Below are 14,198 nucleotides of genomic sequence, written 5' to 3'. Positions count from 1 at the left end.
CCGCCGACCCCAGCGAACGCAAGAACTACCACTCCATCTCTATGGTCCCTTCCTCCCCAAAGTCCTGGAGAAGGCCATCAAATGACATCTCAATGAACACCTGGAGATCAACAACCTGCTGGATACCTCTCAGACCATCTTCTGTGCCAACCACAGCATTGAGACCACACTGATCTCTCCCACCGACAACATCAGAATCGTCCTCGACTGGAGAGACACAGCAACACTGATCCTTGGCCTCTCAGCAGCGTTCAACACTGTTTCCCACGTACCCTTATCAGGAGACTCCACCTCATCGGGATCCATGGACCCGCCCTCATAAGGATTGCATCCTTCCTCACAGGACAAACCCAGAGAGTCCGCCTACCCACATTCACGTCGGAAACCCAAGAGCATCATCTGCGGCGCCAGCATGGTTCATCCCTTAACCACACCCTGTTCAACTCCTACATGACTCCTCTAGCCAGCATAGTTGGAACCCACGGCCTCTACATCAGGTCCTACGCAGCTGACACCCAGCTAATCCTCTCGCTCTCAGAAGACTCCTCAACCACCAGAACCAGTTTACACAACTGCATGACGAGCATCGTTGACTGGGTGAAGACCAACTGCCTGGAGCTCAACACGGGAACACTGATATACTGATCTTTGGAAACCATGCCTCCATGTGCAACAGCACATGGTGGGCAGCCGAACTTGCACCCACATCGACAGACCGCACCCGCAACCCTGGCATCATCCTGGACTGCAAACTCACCATGAAACGCCAGATCAGCACACTTTCCTCTGCCTGTTTCCACACATTTTGCAGGCTTCAAAAGATGTTCAAATGGCTCTCTAGTGACACCAGAAAAACATTGACTCGAGCCGTAGTGACCAACCGACCCAATTACAGCAACGCGCTCTATGCAGAATTCATTATCCAGCTCCTAAAGAGACTTCAGCCGATTCAGAACTCAGCTGCCGGACTCACCGTCAACCTCCCCAAACGGACCCACATCATCTCTCCCCCCCCCCCCGCCCCCTCCCCCCTCAGGAACCTCAGCTGGCTCCCCGTCCAGAAAAGATGCCAGTTCAAGATACTGATACACGCCTACAAAGTCTTCCCCAACCAAGGACTAGCATACATCAGCCACCGCCTGAACTACCACCAACCCTCCAGACACCTGTATCCTGCTTCCCTCACCCACACTCCCCGCATCTTCCGAAGCCACAGTTGAGAGGGCTCCTTCTACCTCGCTGCCACGTCCTGGATTGACTTTTCCCCTCCACCTACAAACATCATCTTTCACAGAATTCAGAAAGTGACTCAAGACCTGACTCGTTGACTCATCGCAACAGGATCCCAGTGCCTGGATCCCTCATGGGTGATTAGCCGTGCTCTATAAATTCTGCAGCTCAGCCAACCTTCTTAGGAAGGCTAGTAATGAGATTAAAAGATGCAGATTCCTCCATGAATCCTGATAGCAGTAAAGAGGTGAAATCCTGTCACACTTACGTAAAATTATGTACAGGCAAGAAAGAAGCAAAATATCAGGGCCAGTGGTATTATGTTGGAGGCATGAATGCTTCATAGAATCACAAATCAAGCATTTATGTTTTAAATGCAGATTTTGTTGCATTATCATCTGCTGTTTTGAAAAATAGCACATATTCATATAGAAAAGATCTCAACGCTTTAGAAAAAGTGTATGCTTCTTATGAAAAGAAAATAAACTTATTCAGCATATAATTTTTATACTTTCAGTAAACGTGCCTGCAGTTTTCTAAATTGTGCCAGTAGGATTTACGTATTAGCTTCAAGACACTTTAGGATTTAAGACATGATGCCATTAAAAGGGATAATGTTTGTGATTCCTTTGAGCTCCAAGTACTCTTTTGAAATGTCTATGTGTATGGGTGATACTTCTATAACACAAATCTAGCCAAAAGGCAGCAGAGTGGTGTACATGGTGAAAGTGAAGCTTAAACTTAGCAAGCAATAGTAATGGAAGCAGAGTGGTGGACGGCTAATGCATTTTAATGTACTGTTCCGTAAAGAGGGGAGTCTTCCAAGTATTTCCAAATTTGGAGCAGCATTGGGACATTCCTGATGGATACTTGTTTCAGATCCTAGGTGTATAGATGGAAAAGGCCTGTTGGCGTTTAAAAAACAAAATAAAAAAATGACACTTTAGTCTGCAGTCTGATGATGTCCTGGTTTCTGAGGCGCCAAGAACCACCAAAGATGATTTACTTGTCTGCAAGATAAGCAGGGGTGCTGGGTTTGATGGCTTTGTAAACGATCCAGCTGGTTTTGAAGATGGTGCGGGCATGCAAAGGGAGCTGGTTGAGTTCCTTCAGAATGGGGATGATGTCATCATATTTTTGCAGGCCCTGAATGAGATGTGCTGCAGCATGTATGATTTCCATGAGGGCTCTACTTTAGAGTCTGGGAGACCATGGAGTAGGGCATTACCACCCCCCAAATGTGAGAATATAAGGGCTTGCACACAGTTCTGAAGTTGCTCTCCGAAAGAAACAGTTTGACTTTATTTAGACGGTAGAGCTGGTATCAGGCTGTTGTATTTTTGGCAATTTATTCCTTGAGGAAGAGGTTGATGTCTGGGGTGAATTCAGGTGATTTGGCATTTGCTGAGATTTAGCATTCAAAGCAATCAAACTTCAGATCTTTGAACCAGATTTGTACTTTATGTAGTTTACTGCTCTTGGCAAATAAGAATTTTGTCTTGGTATGGTTGAACAACAGATAAATGCTGCTTTGAGAACATTGTGAAGTAAATATCAATTTGTGTGACTAGTTAATCAAAATGTTTTCATGACAAAGAAGGAATCATTCATTCCACCCTCTTCGAACTATTCATAAATATATAACTTCTGTTAGCTGCTCCAGACAAAAACCCTTTCCAATGTCCCTTAATTGGCCATACTAACACTATCCAAGCAAAATGCTCATCTTTTGAAAGCATGAACATAGCAATTCACAGTCGAAAGAGGACATTTTGACTTTTGTAACTGTATGGCACTTCAGTTGTAACATTTTAATAATTTTTGAAGTTAATAACAATTGAAGATGTGTGAAAAATAGTAGATTGATTGTAATGAGTACTATAATTTAGCAACTTATTATACTTGATAGTGGTCAGAGAAATGCATTAGATGAGACTATCCAGAATCCTGAACAACTCATCACCCCTTGGAAAGTCAGTGGTCATGTATTTTTTTTTTACATTTTTATGTACTACAATTGATGGGGACTGCAGAGGAATAAGAGATCAGAGACATTCGGAATAGTCATTGAGTATCACTAACATTCTATGTAATATCAATGAGACACCCTTTTATACCTATAATGCTGGAATGTTGGCATTGTTTGTTTTTCTGTTCTTGCAAACTGAATAAAAAGATATTTAATATATCGCCTTGGTGGTGTTGTTTAGGTTTACTAAAGATGAAAATGACGCCATTCATTCTGTATCATTTGTCATTTTCACTTTACACTTTGATGAGAAACTGATATCTGGATTGGGTTAATTTTCCAGCCTCTGTGAAATACAAGAAAGCTTTTGCAATGTAGCAGTTTCCAAGTGATATTTAAAACTCAAATGTCGCTGTAGGAAGTTTCAAAGTAAGAAATTGTCTGCACAGAGTCCAAGGGTTCCCCTTAGAGGTAAGATAGTGGCAAAAGTAGATAATTCTAACGCTCTATTTTGTGGTAGTGTGGTCGAGCAGTAGGCTTATCATTGGGTAGTGTTAAGCATTTGTTGTACACACACAGGCAATAAATGAGGAACACACACTCAAAGACTTACTCCAGGCCAATAGGTTTTTATATTGAAAAATATTGTTTCTTAGTTTGTTAAGAACCACAGGTTCAAGATTTACAGTAAACACTTTAAATGTAAGGTACTTCACTTAGATACTTTAGGAACTTTGAATAAAAGCAATATCCTATACAGTCTTTGTAAAAATGGCAATAAGCTATTTTCAAAGTGGACACTTAGTGCAAAAATCAACAGTTCCTGGGGGAGGTAAGTAAAGGTTAGATTAGGAGGTAAGTAAAACACTTACAAGTCTCAGTTCTGGGGTATAGACAGCCCACCGTTGGGGGTTCAAGGCAACCCCAAAGTTACACCAGCAGCTCAGGGCCAGTCAGGTGCAGAGGTCAAAGAGGTACCCAAAACACATAGGCGCCTATGGGGAACAGGGGTGTTCCGGTTCCAGTCTGCCAGCAGGTAAGTATCTGCGTCCTCGGGGACAGACCAGGGGGTGAACACTGGGGGGGACACAAGTAGGCACACAAAACACACCCTCAGCGGCACAGGGGCGGCTGGGTGCAGTGTGCAAAGCAGGCGTCGGATTTCAGATAGGAAACAATGGAGGGACCCGGGGGTCACTCTAGCGGTGCAGGCATTGGGGGGGGGGGGGGTCTTCTCGGGACAGCCACCACCTGGGCAAGGCAGAGGGTTGCCTGGGGGTCACTCCTGCGCTGAGGTTCGGTTCCTTCAGGTCCTGGGGGCTGCGGGTGCAGTGTTGGTTCCAGGCGTCGGGTCCCTTGTTACAGGCAATCGCGGTCAGGGGGAGCCTCTGGATTCTCTCTGCAGGCGTTGCTGTGGGGGCTCAGGGGGGGCCGTCTCTGGTTACTCACGTGCTTGCAGTCGCCGGGGAGTCATCCCTGAGGTGTTTGTTCTCTGGATCTTGAGCCGGGGGTGTCGGGTGCAGTGTGTGCAGTCTCACGCTTCCAGCGGGAAAGTGCAGTCTTTGAAAGTTGCTTCTTTGTTGCAAAGAAGTAGCTGGTTTTGAACAGGGGCGCTGTTCACAGGAGTTTCTTGGTCCTTTAGTCCAGGGCAGTCCTCGGAGGCTTCGGAGGTCACTGGTCCCTGTCGGATGCGTCGCTGGAGCAGGTTTTCGAAGTTGGGGACAGGCCGGTAGGGCTGAGGCCAAAGCAGTTATCGTCTTCCTCCTTCTCTGCAGGCTTGTAGGTCAGCAGTCCTTCTTGTTTCTTCAGGTTGCAGGAATCTGATTTCCTGGGATCTGGGGAGCCCCTAAATACTGAACTTAGGGGTGTGTTTAGGTCTGGGAGGGCAGTAGCCAATGGCTACTGTCCTTGAGGGTGGCTACACCCTCTTTGTGCCTCCTCCCGGTGGAGAGGGGGCACATCCCTAATCCTATTGGGGGAATCCTCCAAACTCAAGATGGAGGATTTCTCAAAGCAGGGGTCACCTCAACTCAGGACACCTTAGGGGCTGTCCTGACTGGTGGGTGACTCCTCCTTGTTTTTCTCATTATCTCCTCCAGCCTTGACACCAAAAGTGGGGGCAGTGGCCGGAGGGGTGGGCATCTCCACTAGCTGGGATGCCCTGGGGCGCTGTAACAAAAGGGGTGAGCCTTTGAGGCTCACCACCAGGTGTTACAGTTCCTGCAGGGGGAGGTGAGAAGCAAAGTGACAAAGGCACTCTCCCCATATGGCTAGCAACATGTCTGGTGTGTGGCAGGCTGGCAGAAACTGGTCAGCCTAAACTAGAAGTTGGGTTGGTATTCAGGGGGCATCTCTAAGATGCCCTCTGGGTGTATGCTACAATAAATTGCACACTGGCATCAGTGTGCATTTATTGTGCTGAGAAGTTTGATGCCGAACTTCCCAGATTTCAGTGTAGCCATTATGGAACTGTGGAGTTCGTGTTTGACAAACTCCCAGACCATATACTCTTATGGCTACCCTGCACTTACAATGTCTAAGGTTTTACTTACACTGTAGGGTCATAGTGCTCATGTGGTACACCTGTGGTATAGTGCACCCTGCCTTAGGGCTGTAAGGCGTGCTAGAGGGGTGACTTACCTATGCCACAGGCAGTGTGAGGTTGGCAGGGCACTCTGAGGGGAGTGCCATGTCGACGTAATAATTTTTCTCCCCACCAGCACACGCAAGCTGTGAGGCAGTGGGCATGTGCCGAGTGGGGGGGTCCCCAGGGTGGCATAAGACATGCTGCAGCCCTTCGAGACCTTCCTGGCATCAGGGTTCTTGGTACCAGGGGTACCATTTACAAGGGACTTACCTGAGTGCCAGGGTTGTGCCAATTGTGGAGACAAAGGTACAGTTTAGGGAATGAACACTGGTGCTGGGGCCTGGTTAGCAGGGTCCCAGCACACTTTCAATTCATAACTTGGTATCAGCAAAGGCAAAATGTTAGGGGGTAACCATGCCCAGGAGGCATTTCCTTAGTCGCCTTTTATTTAATGGGTGATTTGTAATATGAAAGTACCTCATAGATATTGTGCATTCTTTGCTTACTGGATAGCAGTAGGTTGGCTGCGTCTTGCACAATCATCGATTGATATAGGTCCTCTACCAGTACTAAATTTAAGTGGGGGCTCTGTATAATAAACATGAACATACACAATTTCTGCTTTTAGACTGAAATAATTGTTCTTGGTAGGACTAATTTAAAAAAAAAAAAACGAAAAAAAAAAAAACTCAATGAGTGTGAAAATGTAGTGTCCTGCATTTCATTTTTCTCATGTTTTACTCAATGTTAGTTTTTACATTTTCATTAACTATACTCTCCTCTTTGAATGTTTTATTATATGTGAACAATGGGGACTGGGTTCTGTATCCAGTATATATTTCCAGTCTTCAGTGATATACCACTGAATTGATTTCTTAGGGAAACTCTTGATCATTTCTTGCATACACTGACCTCTTTCAGATCACAATTAAAAAAAAAAGACCCAAGCATCTTCGTCATTGTGGATATCCCAGACTCTTTTCATTTTCATTTGTTTGCCCAATCACTATTGAGCTACCAAGTCGGCATATTAGTAAATATTAATATGCACATTATTTCTGTAAGATAAGTTCCAGGGTGCAACTCATATTTCTGTCCTTACTCAGGAATGTAATGTTTTTGATCCATCATGTTTGACTAGAATCTAAGAACCATGTATTCCATTGATGTTTAGCTATCCATAATAATCGGAAAATGGTGCTCATTAGATCAAGATAATTTGTTCTGCTTTTGGTTCTTTTGTATTTTCCCCATGTTAGTAATCCCCGTAGACTTTTGTAATTTATGTCTATGGAGTAAAGAAGTAATGGATTCTTTTCCAATCTGATAAAAATACTTGAATGGAACATTGTAGATACCTCTTGTTGTATTGGTATTATGGATACATTTGTATAACATTGTGATCACTTAAGTTGTTACTATACCACACTATTCAAATTAAAATGAGTCATTGTTGCTTTTCTATTCTGAATGATGATATGTCTCTTTGCAGTTGACTGAGCTCCGACAAAGATTGGATAAAGCAGAAAAAGATAGGCGAGAATTGCAGGATGAACTTAGGCAAGAACGTGAAGGAAGACAAAAATTGGAGATGATGATAAAGGAACTACAGCAACAAATTTTGAATTCGTCAAAGAATCCTAATGTAAATTAGAAGCAATCAATGGTGAACTTCAGAGTTTTCTGTTGCCAAACTGATGTTAATTGGCTGTAATGGAAAAATGACAACTAAATTGGCGGTTTTCTATTCCCGAAGACCTAATGAAAATCTAAAAACAAATGTTATTGTACATTTTTCATTTATGCCCACAAGATGTAAATTATTTATGAAAGCTTTGTTTCTATGAGATAATTATAGTAAGTTCAGATCATTATTTGTTTAGCAATTTGTTTAAAACTCTTACTGTTGTCTTAAAGTTGCAGTTACTAAAATGATTTATTTTTCTTGCCTATTTTCTATTCTTGATTTAAAAAAACAAAACAAAAAAAACTGATAATTATAATAATATTAAACCATTCAGGCCATACTTGTTCAGCAATCTGTTTAAACCTTCTTCCTGCTTAATGTTTCAGCTACTTACAAGCTGTATTTTCTCTACTCCATTTTTTGTTGTTTACTTCTATAAAACTGTCTTGTAATTGTTTTCATGAATGTCAGTCACTTCTCCTCATTACTGAAGAAGTGCGGGTAATTTGGTAGCTGATGGGTTCTGAAAGGTTTTATGGCTATCAAATTTAAAGTGTCTTCCTTGACTTAAAAAAATTGCTCTGCAATGAGCAAATAGATGTTTCTGAAACTAATTTTCACCTTCTAAGATTATTTTAAAAGTGGTGGAAAATAATCATTATTCCACCGAAAAATTCATAAACTGGTGCTTTTATAATGTGATCTATTTCACATACTTCAAAACACTGTTTCCTTGCCCTCACCAGTGACACAAGCAAAGTAAACACTGATCTTGTTTATTAGAGTTCTGCAAAATGAAGCTTAACAAGTGAATTTACTTTCCACATATGTTTGAGGATAATTTTTGCTGTACATTGCAGTGCAAGTTTTTCTAAAAGCTGTTACATGGGTATGCTCGCAAGTATATTTAATTCAAAAGCTATATCAAATTTCAGTAGTAAATTCTTTTTTTTACTGGAAAGGCCTAAAACGTTTATTTAAATGCTGTTCATTTCAATAATTGTTCCATGTCTGGTATTGGACAGCATGCATTAGGAACAATGTATATATATTCAGAATTATTTGATCTACTTCATCGTTGGAGTAGTTGCAGTTGCTAGTTGTTTTTGTACCATGGGTGCCTATATTATCCCTTTGTTCCTTTTTAAGCTGCTATTCCTCAATGGACAAAGCCCCTTTGGGAAAATTTGATAATACCTTTGTTCTCGATGGGTGAGAACGATTGCATCCAGACTCAGGTTAAATTTTATTTCTGAAATTTAGCAAAATGTATTGCAATTGGCAGTTTCATGGGTAATTTCAGTTTCCTACTGATGTCTTTTTGAGCGCATTTCTGTCTAATTTTTCTGACAAGTGTCTCAGAGTATGAGCAGAGTTTGTTAATTTGCACTTAAATCCTCTTTTTTATTGTTTTACATCACACACTTCACAAACTTTATCACTTTCTGTTAGTGCATTTGAAGAACCTTGTAAATCTAGTATACAGCAGTTGAAGTATATGTAACAGTGCCTAATTTATAGGTATACAGTGGCTGCATTCCGACACTTCCATAAATTATTTTGCTCACATGTTCTACCTAGTTATCGCTCAAATACTGTGACAAAAATCAAACTGCTGTATGCTTCCAGGAGAGCAGTGCCAAGTAAGTTCATATGTTTAACACTATGTTTCATTGCACAAAGTTATTGGTGCAAAGTGTAGTCACTTTTGTTTCAGTTGAAATATGTTTGTACTTCTGCAAAACGGACTCTCAAAGTGAATGACACAGGGAGCATTTGAAACTTGCTTCCAAAACTTTCAGTTCAACTTATAGAATACATAGTGTAATTCTTCTGCTTCAGGAGCTATGCATGGAGCCTGATCACTTTTACATTTGATTGAGCTGCCACTGAATTTGCCAAAGCTCATTAAAATATCCATACACCCCTTCTATGTAAATAGAAAGCACCTCCCCATTTTACTTCCATCTTTTCATAATTATAAAAATAATGCCTATGCAGTCAAAAATATTTGGAGGACAAGGCTGATCAAAATATAAAATTATTTTTAAAAAAAAGCAACCAGCTTCCTCCTATGTCCTCCCCCGGCCCCACTTTTGAGAATCTGGATTTAGCGGGCTTTCTATAGGAAATTAGGTATGTTGAACCATTTTCTAAGCTGTCTAAACCTTTCCATAATAACTACTATTGTATACAACTGACTGCTAGGTTCCCCTTTTTAAGTGTACAGTACTTTGAAAATATGCATGTACTAATTGTTGCCATGAAAATTAGTGCAAACAATTCGAAAACAAGGCCACACATCTGAACAAAAAAATCTTTGTTTAAACTTGGAACTTGCCCCTTTTTCAAATGGTCGTAGAGCTATTTTTTAATTAAAGTTACTGGAATAGAATACTTTATTCTAAAATCACAGGCTCTTTTTGCTGCTGGACTGTGTCAGTCCCTAAAATGGGTTAGCCCTTAGGACTCCTCAACCTTAAAAAATGTTAATTTATTACTGACTTATCAAAAGTCCATTTTGGGTCTGACTACTTTAAATGTAATGTTTGTAAATACATCACACCAGGAAAAATTCACTTGTTTTAAATTATATTATAATCACGTTATCTTTGCATTGAATATATATATATATTTATTTATTTCAGGTTGTTTATAAGATCAGATTCTTCTTGCCTACTGTTTAGTCTTACTTTTATAAATCAGAGTTCTAAAATATACATTTAAGATACCATAGTTATATTTGTCGTTGTGTAATAGATTTTTAGTAACTGTAAATACTGTAAAGTTTGAATTGAAAAATATTACGTTGGGCTATGCCATTGTTCTAGTTCTGCCTCATTTACCAGTCTAACCCCATTTAAAGAGCTTGAATAGATATTGAGTATTTGCATAAACATTTACAAACCTCTTGTAAAAAAGAAAATATATATTATATATTGTATCCTGTCTGTATGAACGTTGTGTTTTAGCATTACTTAGCATGCTTATTTTGTATGTTAGTAAACGTGAAACATTTTGTTCTGCCCTAGGATTTTGTCTGTAGTTCTATACAAGCATATTTTTCCTAGACTTTGTTAATGTTAATATTTTATAGAAAGTATTACAATATTTTTCATTTTAAAAGAGCATACAGGGTTGCATAGTAAAGAAGGTGCTTTATAACCTAAAGCAAACTGTATTAAACCTACTCTGCGGGATGTATTTCAAACTTGCAACAGATAATTTGTCCCAGTCCTCATTTGGCAGTAATTATCTGCTCTTAAAGCACCGTCTGTCTCAGATAGTATACTACTATACAATGACCCAAACCTGATGTAGGAAAATGGGGTTTGTGTTTGTCTGTTTAAGCAGATCTCCAAGTGTTCAAATTTAGTAGACATGGGCATGATTGTTAAGAATTCCTAAACTATTTTTATTGCATACTTAAAATAGCAGTTGATATGCTGAGTTGTGTTAAAAAAAAAAAAAGGGTGGGGGTAGTATTCTAATACTTATTCAGCATAGACTAACTCAAAGATGCATATGGGTGCAGTTTTCATTTGAAAGAAACTTGATTATCACCTATTCCCAACTTTACTTAAAGCATAGACCTTTTTTTGTCTTGATTTTTGAAGCTGTGAATGGTTCATCCTCATTTTGATTTCTCCTTTGAATTAAGCCAGTGAAATAAATGTGTGGTAAAAGAAAACCATGCTCCTTCATTAAACAATACCTTTATTTTCCATCTTAACCGGTCTTATATTTTGAATATTCAGTTAAATTTAATTGTTTTGCGCACTTAACCTACAAGATAGGAAGATGACTCATACTTTGTGATTCAGTAGACTTGACTAAAATGCATTTCAATTTGTGCTTATAGGCATTGTAATTTAATCGTTTTATATATAAATTATCAATCGTAAATCAAACAATTTCTGTACAGTATTGTAGATTTACAGTTATATTTGCCTCTTTTTCCTTTTGTCATGCTATATTAGAGTATTATTGAGTGAAATGTTTTTGTTGCATTCAGATTTTCACATTTTAAAACCTACAGTTTGAGGATTTTTTTTTCTTGTGTATGTTTTCTCCACAAATTGTCATGTTAGTTTCATGGCGAGTTGTCTTAATGATCATTCAACATTTTGATTTTCCATGCCCCAATGACCTTCTGACATTGACTTTTCTAAATACATATACTCACTCGCCTAGGCGCATACAATTGGTTGCCTTTTTGTATCATTGTCTGTTTGCATTACACCAAGGATTATTTCCTGATTTGTTTCTTCCCTTTTGGATTCTTTATTTAAAGGCCAGTTCAAGTACGGAGTTGTCAGGGCGTTGGTCATAGGAAATAACTTATTTAATTTTCACTGTAGGCCATTCATACTTTTAACAGCGTTTCATTATTCCCAAGCTCCTTGGGAGCCAGCATCATCAAAAGATTTGCATACTTAGAACTTGTTAAAAATATTTTTCTCTTCTTTGTATACCACAAATCGTCAATTGCCAAAAAGTGGTACTCAAGTGCACTTTTTCTAACTGTTCGAATTAATTTCATTTCTTTCAAAATATTCCTTTTATCACAGGTCAAACGCCTGTTACATTGCAGTGGTTAAATTTTCAATGCATCATGACATACTATTCATTTGCATAAAAGATGGTATTAGTGATGATCTAATCAATGTATTTATGATTAAAACTAGTTTATCTAATCAGCGTATTGAGCAATAGTAGATGTTTACCATCTATTAAATAGCATGGTAGTCTTTATCCCTTTAAAGTGAATGTTTCTAAAAGTTGCAAGAGTACACTTTTAATCAGGGGAAGTCTGTTTTCATCAAAGAAAATGCAAGCTAGTGCTTTGCTAATGATCTCTTTTTGAAAAAATACTTTTAATATTGTTAATTGTACTGCCATTTAATGTTATTTTTCAGCACTGGAAGGCAGTATTACTGCAGCTGTACCAAGTTATTCCCTATTAACCTCACGACGTCTTTGCTTACAAGAACTGCTTTATTTTGTGGCGCACCCTTCAAGCGTGATCAAAATTGCAACAGGCTGGCAGGCTTGAATGACGTGTTTCCAATTAGAAAATCTGTCACACATTTATTTGCCACTTTCTTCAGGCACTGAATTTTGCCATCCAAATTCATTTTGATACTTATTCAGCCGAAGGTCGACACAGGTCTCGTAGGGCTACATCTCATGTTTTCAGGAATGTGGTATTATATCACTGAGAAAACTGTTTTGTTTGCACCATGCACCACATCAAAGTAACATTACTACTAAAAACTCCTCTTTTTCATTGCCAACCATGTTGCATATGGCACTAGTATTACATTTATGAGATTTGAACAAATTACAACATTCAAACTGCCAAAATCGATTGGTGCTATTTTTAGCAATGTTCCTGCAGTCCTCTATGGACTGCAAGACTTTGGAAGAGTTTTCTTAATCTAGTAGCAGCATCTCAGCTTTATATTTAGTTATAAAACTATTTTTCGATTTCCTTTGCTCCAATTCAGCAAAAACTAAAAAAGGGCCTCTATTTCATTGCTGCATTATCTTTTGTAGTCTTGGTGATGGCCCTATTGCATATTCTCTTATCAATTCTTTTAATCTCCTTGTTCTAGTGCACTGCTGTCAATTTGGTTTAGTTCTAACTATTTCCCTATAAGGTAAATGTCTCATTCTTGATCTAGACTCACTGCATTTCAGCGTCTTAAAGTAGCATCTGCGTTCCGTGCTTGACGATCAGGTACATTTTTGAAGCTTGCCATTCCCACAAGACTGTGTAAGATACAACCACAGTTTATTAAACTGCAGATGTTCTACTGCTGGCAATGTTTTCACGCAAACATCTGCTGGAGGCTTGGATTGGGTAGAATTTCTCAGTGGTACTTAGATGTCAGCAGACTTGTGTCAGCAGTACCTCTTTGCACTGAAGCGGTCTTTCTTATGGAGAATGGTTCAGAACAAAAGCCCTCTACCATAGGTTACTTACAGTATACATCTTCCTCCAGTGCAAATCTTGTTTCCACAGCCCGTATTTGTGACAAGTGTTGACTTAATGTACTGGTGCCAAGTTAGAAGGGGTACTGCTAACCTAAATTTTAAGTTCCATCATATTCCTTCTTTCACATTGAGGCCATACCGTTGATCAGCACTTGAAACCTAAGCAGTAACCCTTTATAAAGATATATGTGTTATCGATCTTGGAATTTTGACGTTTAGTAGCACATGCTTAAACTTTATAGCAATCAAACCTCTAATATTAATATTGTCCTTTACTAACTTGTTCAGTCTTGTGATTTCTTCAGGTAGCTGTTTCCAAAAAACAGTCCTGTAATCAATTTATATCAAATGATCAACCATCATATATAATTATTCCATAAATCCCATCAGGTACTCTTACCTAACAAAACTGGTGGGAGTAGTTTTGTTGCTGAACAATATTGAGAGGTTTCATAGGTATCAAATATACTCTTTTTTTCCCCCATTGCTTTCTGTTTTTTGCTGCCATAAGTGCTTATTAATAGGTTTTGCCTAATAGGGGCACCCTTCAGTCTAAGCCCGACTGATCTCACTCAGTCATATTTTCAGGAAGTTCATCTTCGCCCAAGAACAACTTTGCCAGATAGTGCTGGCCAGATAGAAGGTATTTCTTACATCACAAACCTAGGTCAAACTCAGTGGAGGGAATTGTTAACAGATACTTAGCACACAATATAGCTACAGTC

General features: G+C 39.4%; 1 protein-coding gene across 2 annotated transcripts in view; it reads left to right on the top strand.

Annotated features, from left to right (window-relative positions):
- The window catches only part of SKIL (SKI like proto-oncogene), a 134,909-nt gene extending 123,703 nt beyond the window's left edge, over positions 1 to 11,206 (top strand). For both annotated transcript variants that reach the window (XM_069213179.1, XM_069213178.1), the window contains exon 7: positions 7,279 to 11,206. In XM_069213179.1, the coding sequence (XP_069069280.1) occupies positions 7,279 to 7,440 (162 nt within the window). In that variant the 3' untranslated portion in view covers positions 7,441 to 11,206. The remainder of the gene's footprint in view (positions 1 to 7,278) is intronic.
- Positions 11,207 to 14,198: the final 2,992 nt, after the last annotated feature.

The sequence above is a fragment of the Pleurodeles waltl genome, chromosome 11 (genome assembly GCF_031143425.1).
Source record: "Pleurodeles waltl isolate 20211129_DDA chromosome 11, aPleWal1.hap1.20221129, whole genome shotgun sequence".
NCBI lineage: Eukaryota > Metazoa > Chordata > Amphibia > Caudata > Salamandridae > Pleurodeles > Pleurodeles waltl.
This window is presented reverse-complemented; position numbering and strand designations above follow the sequence as displayed.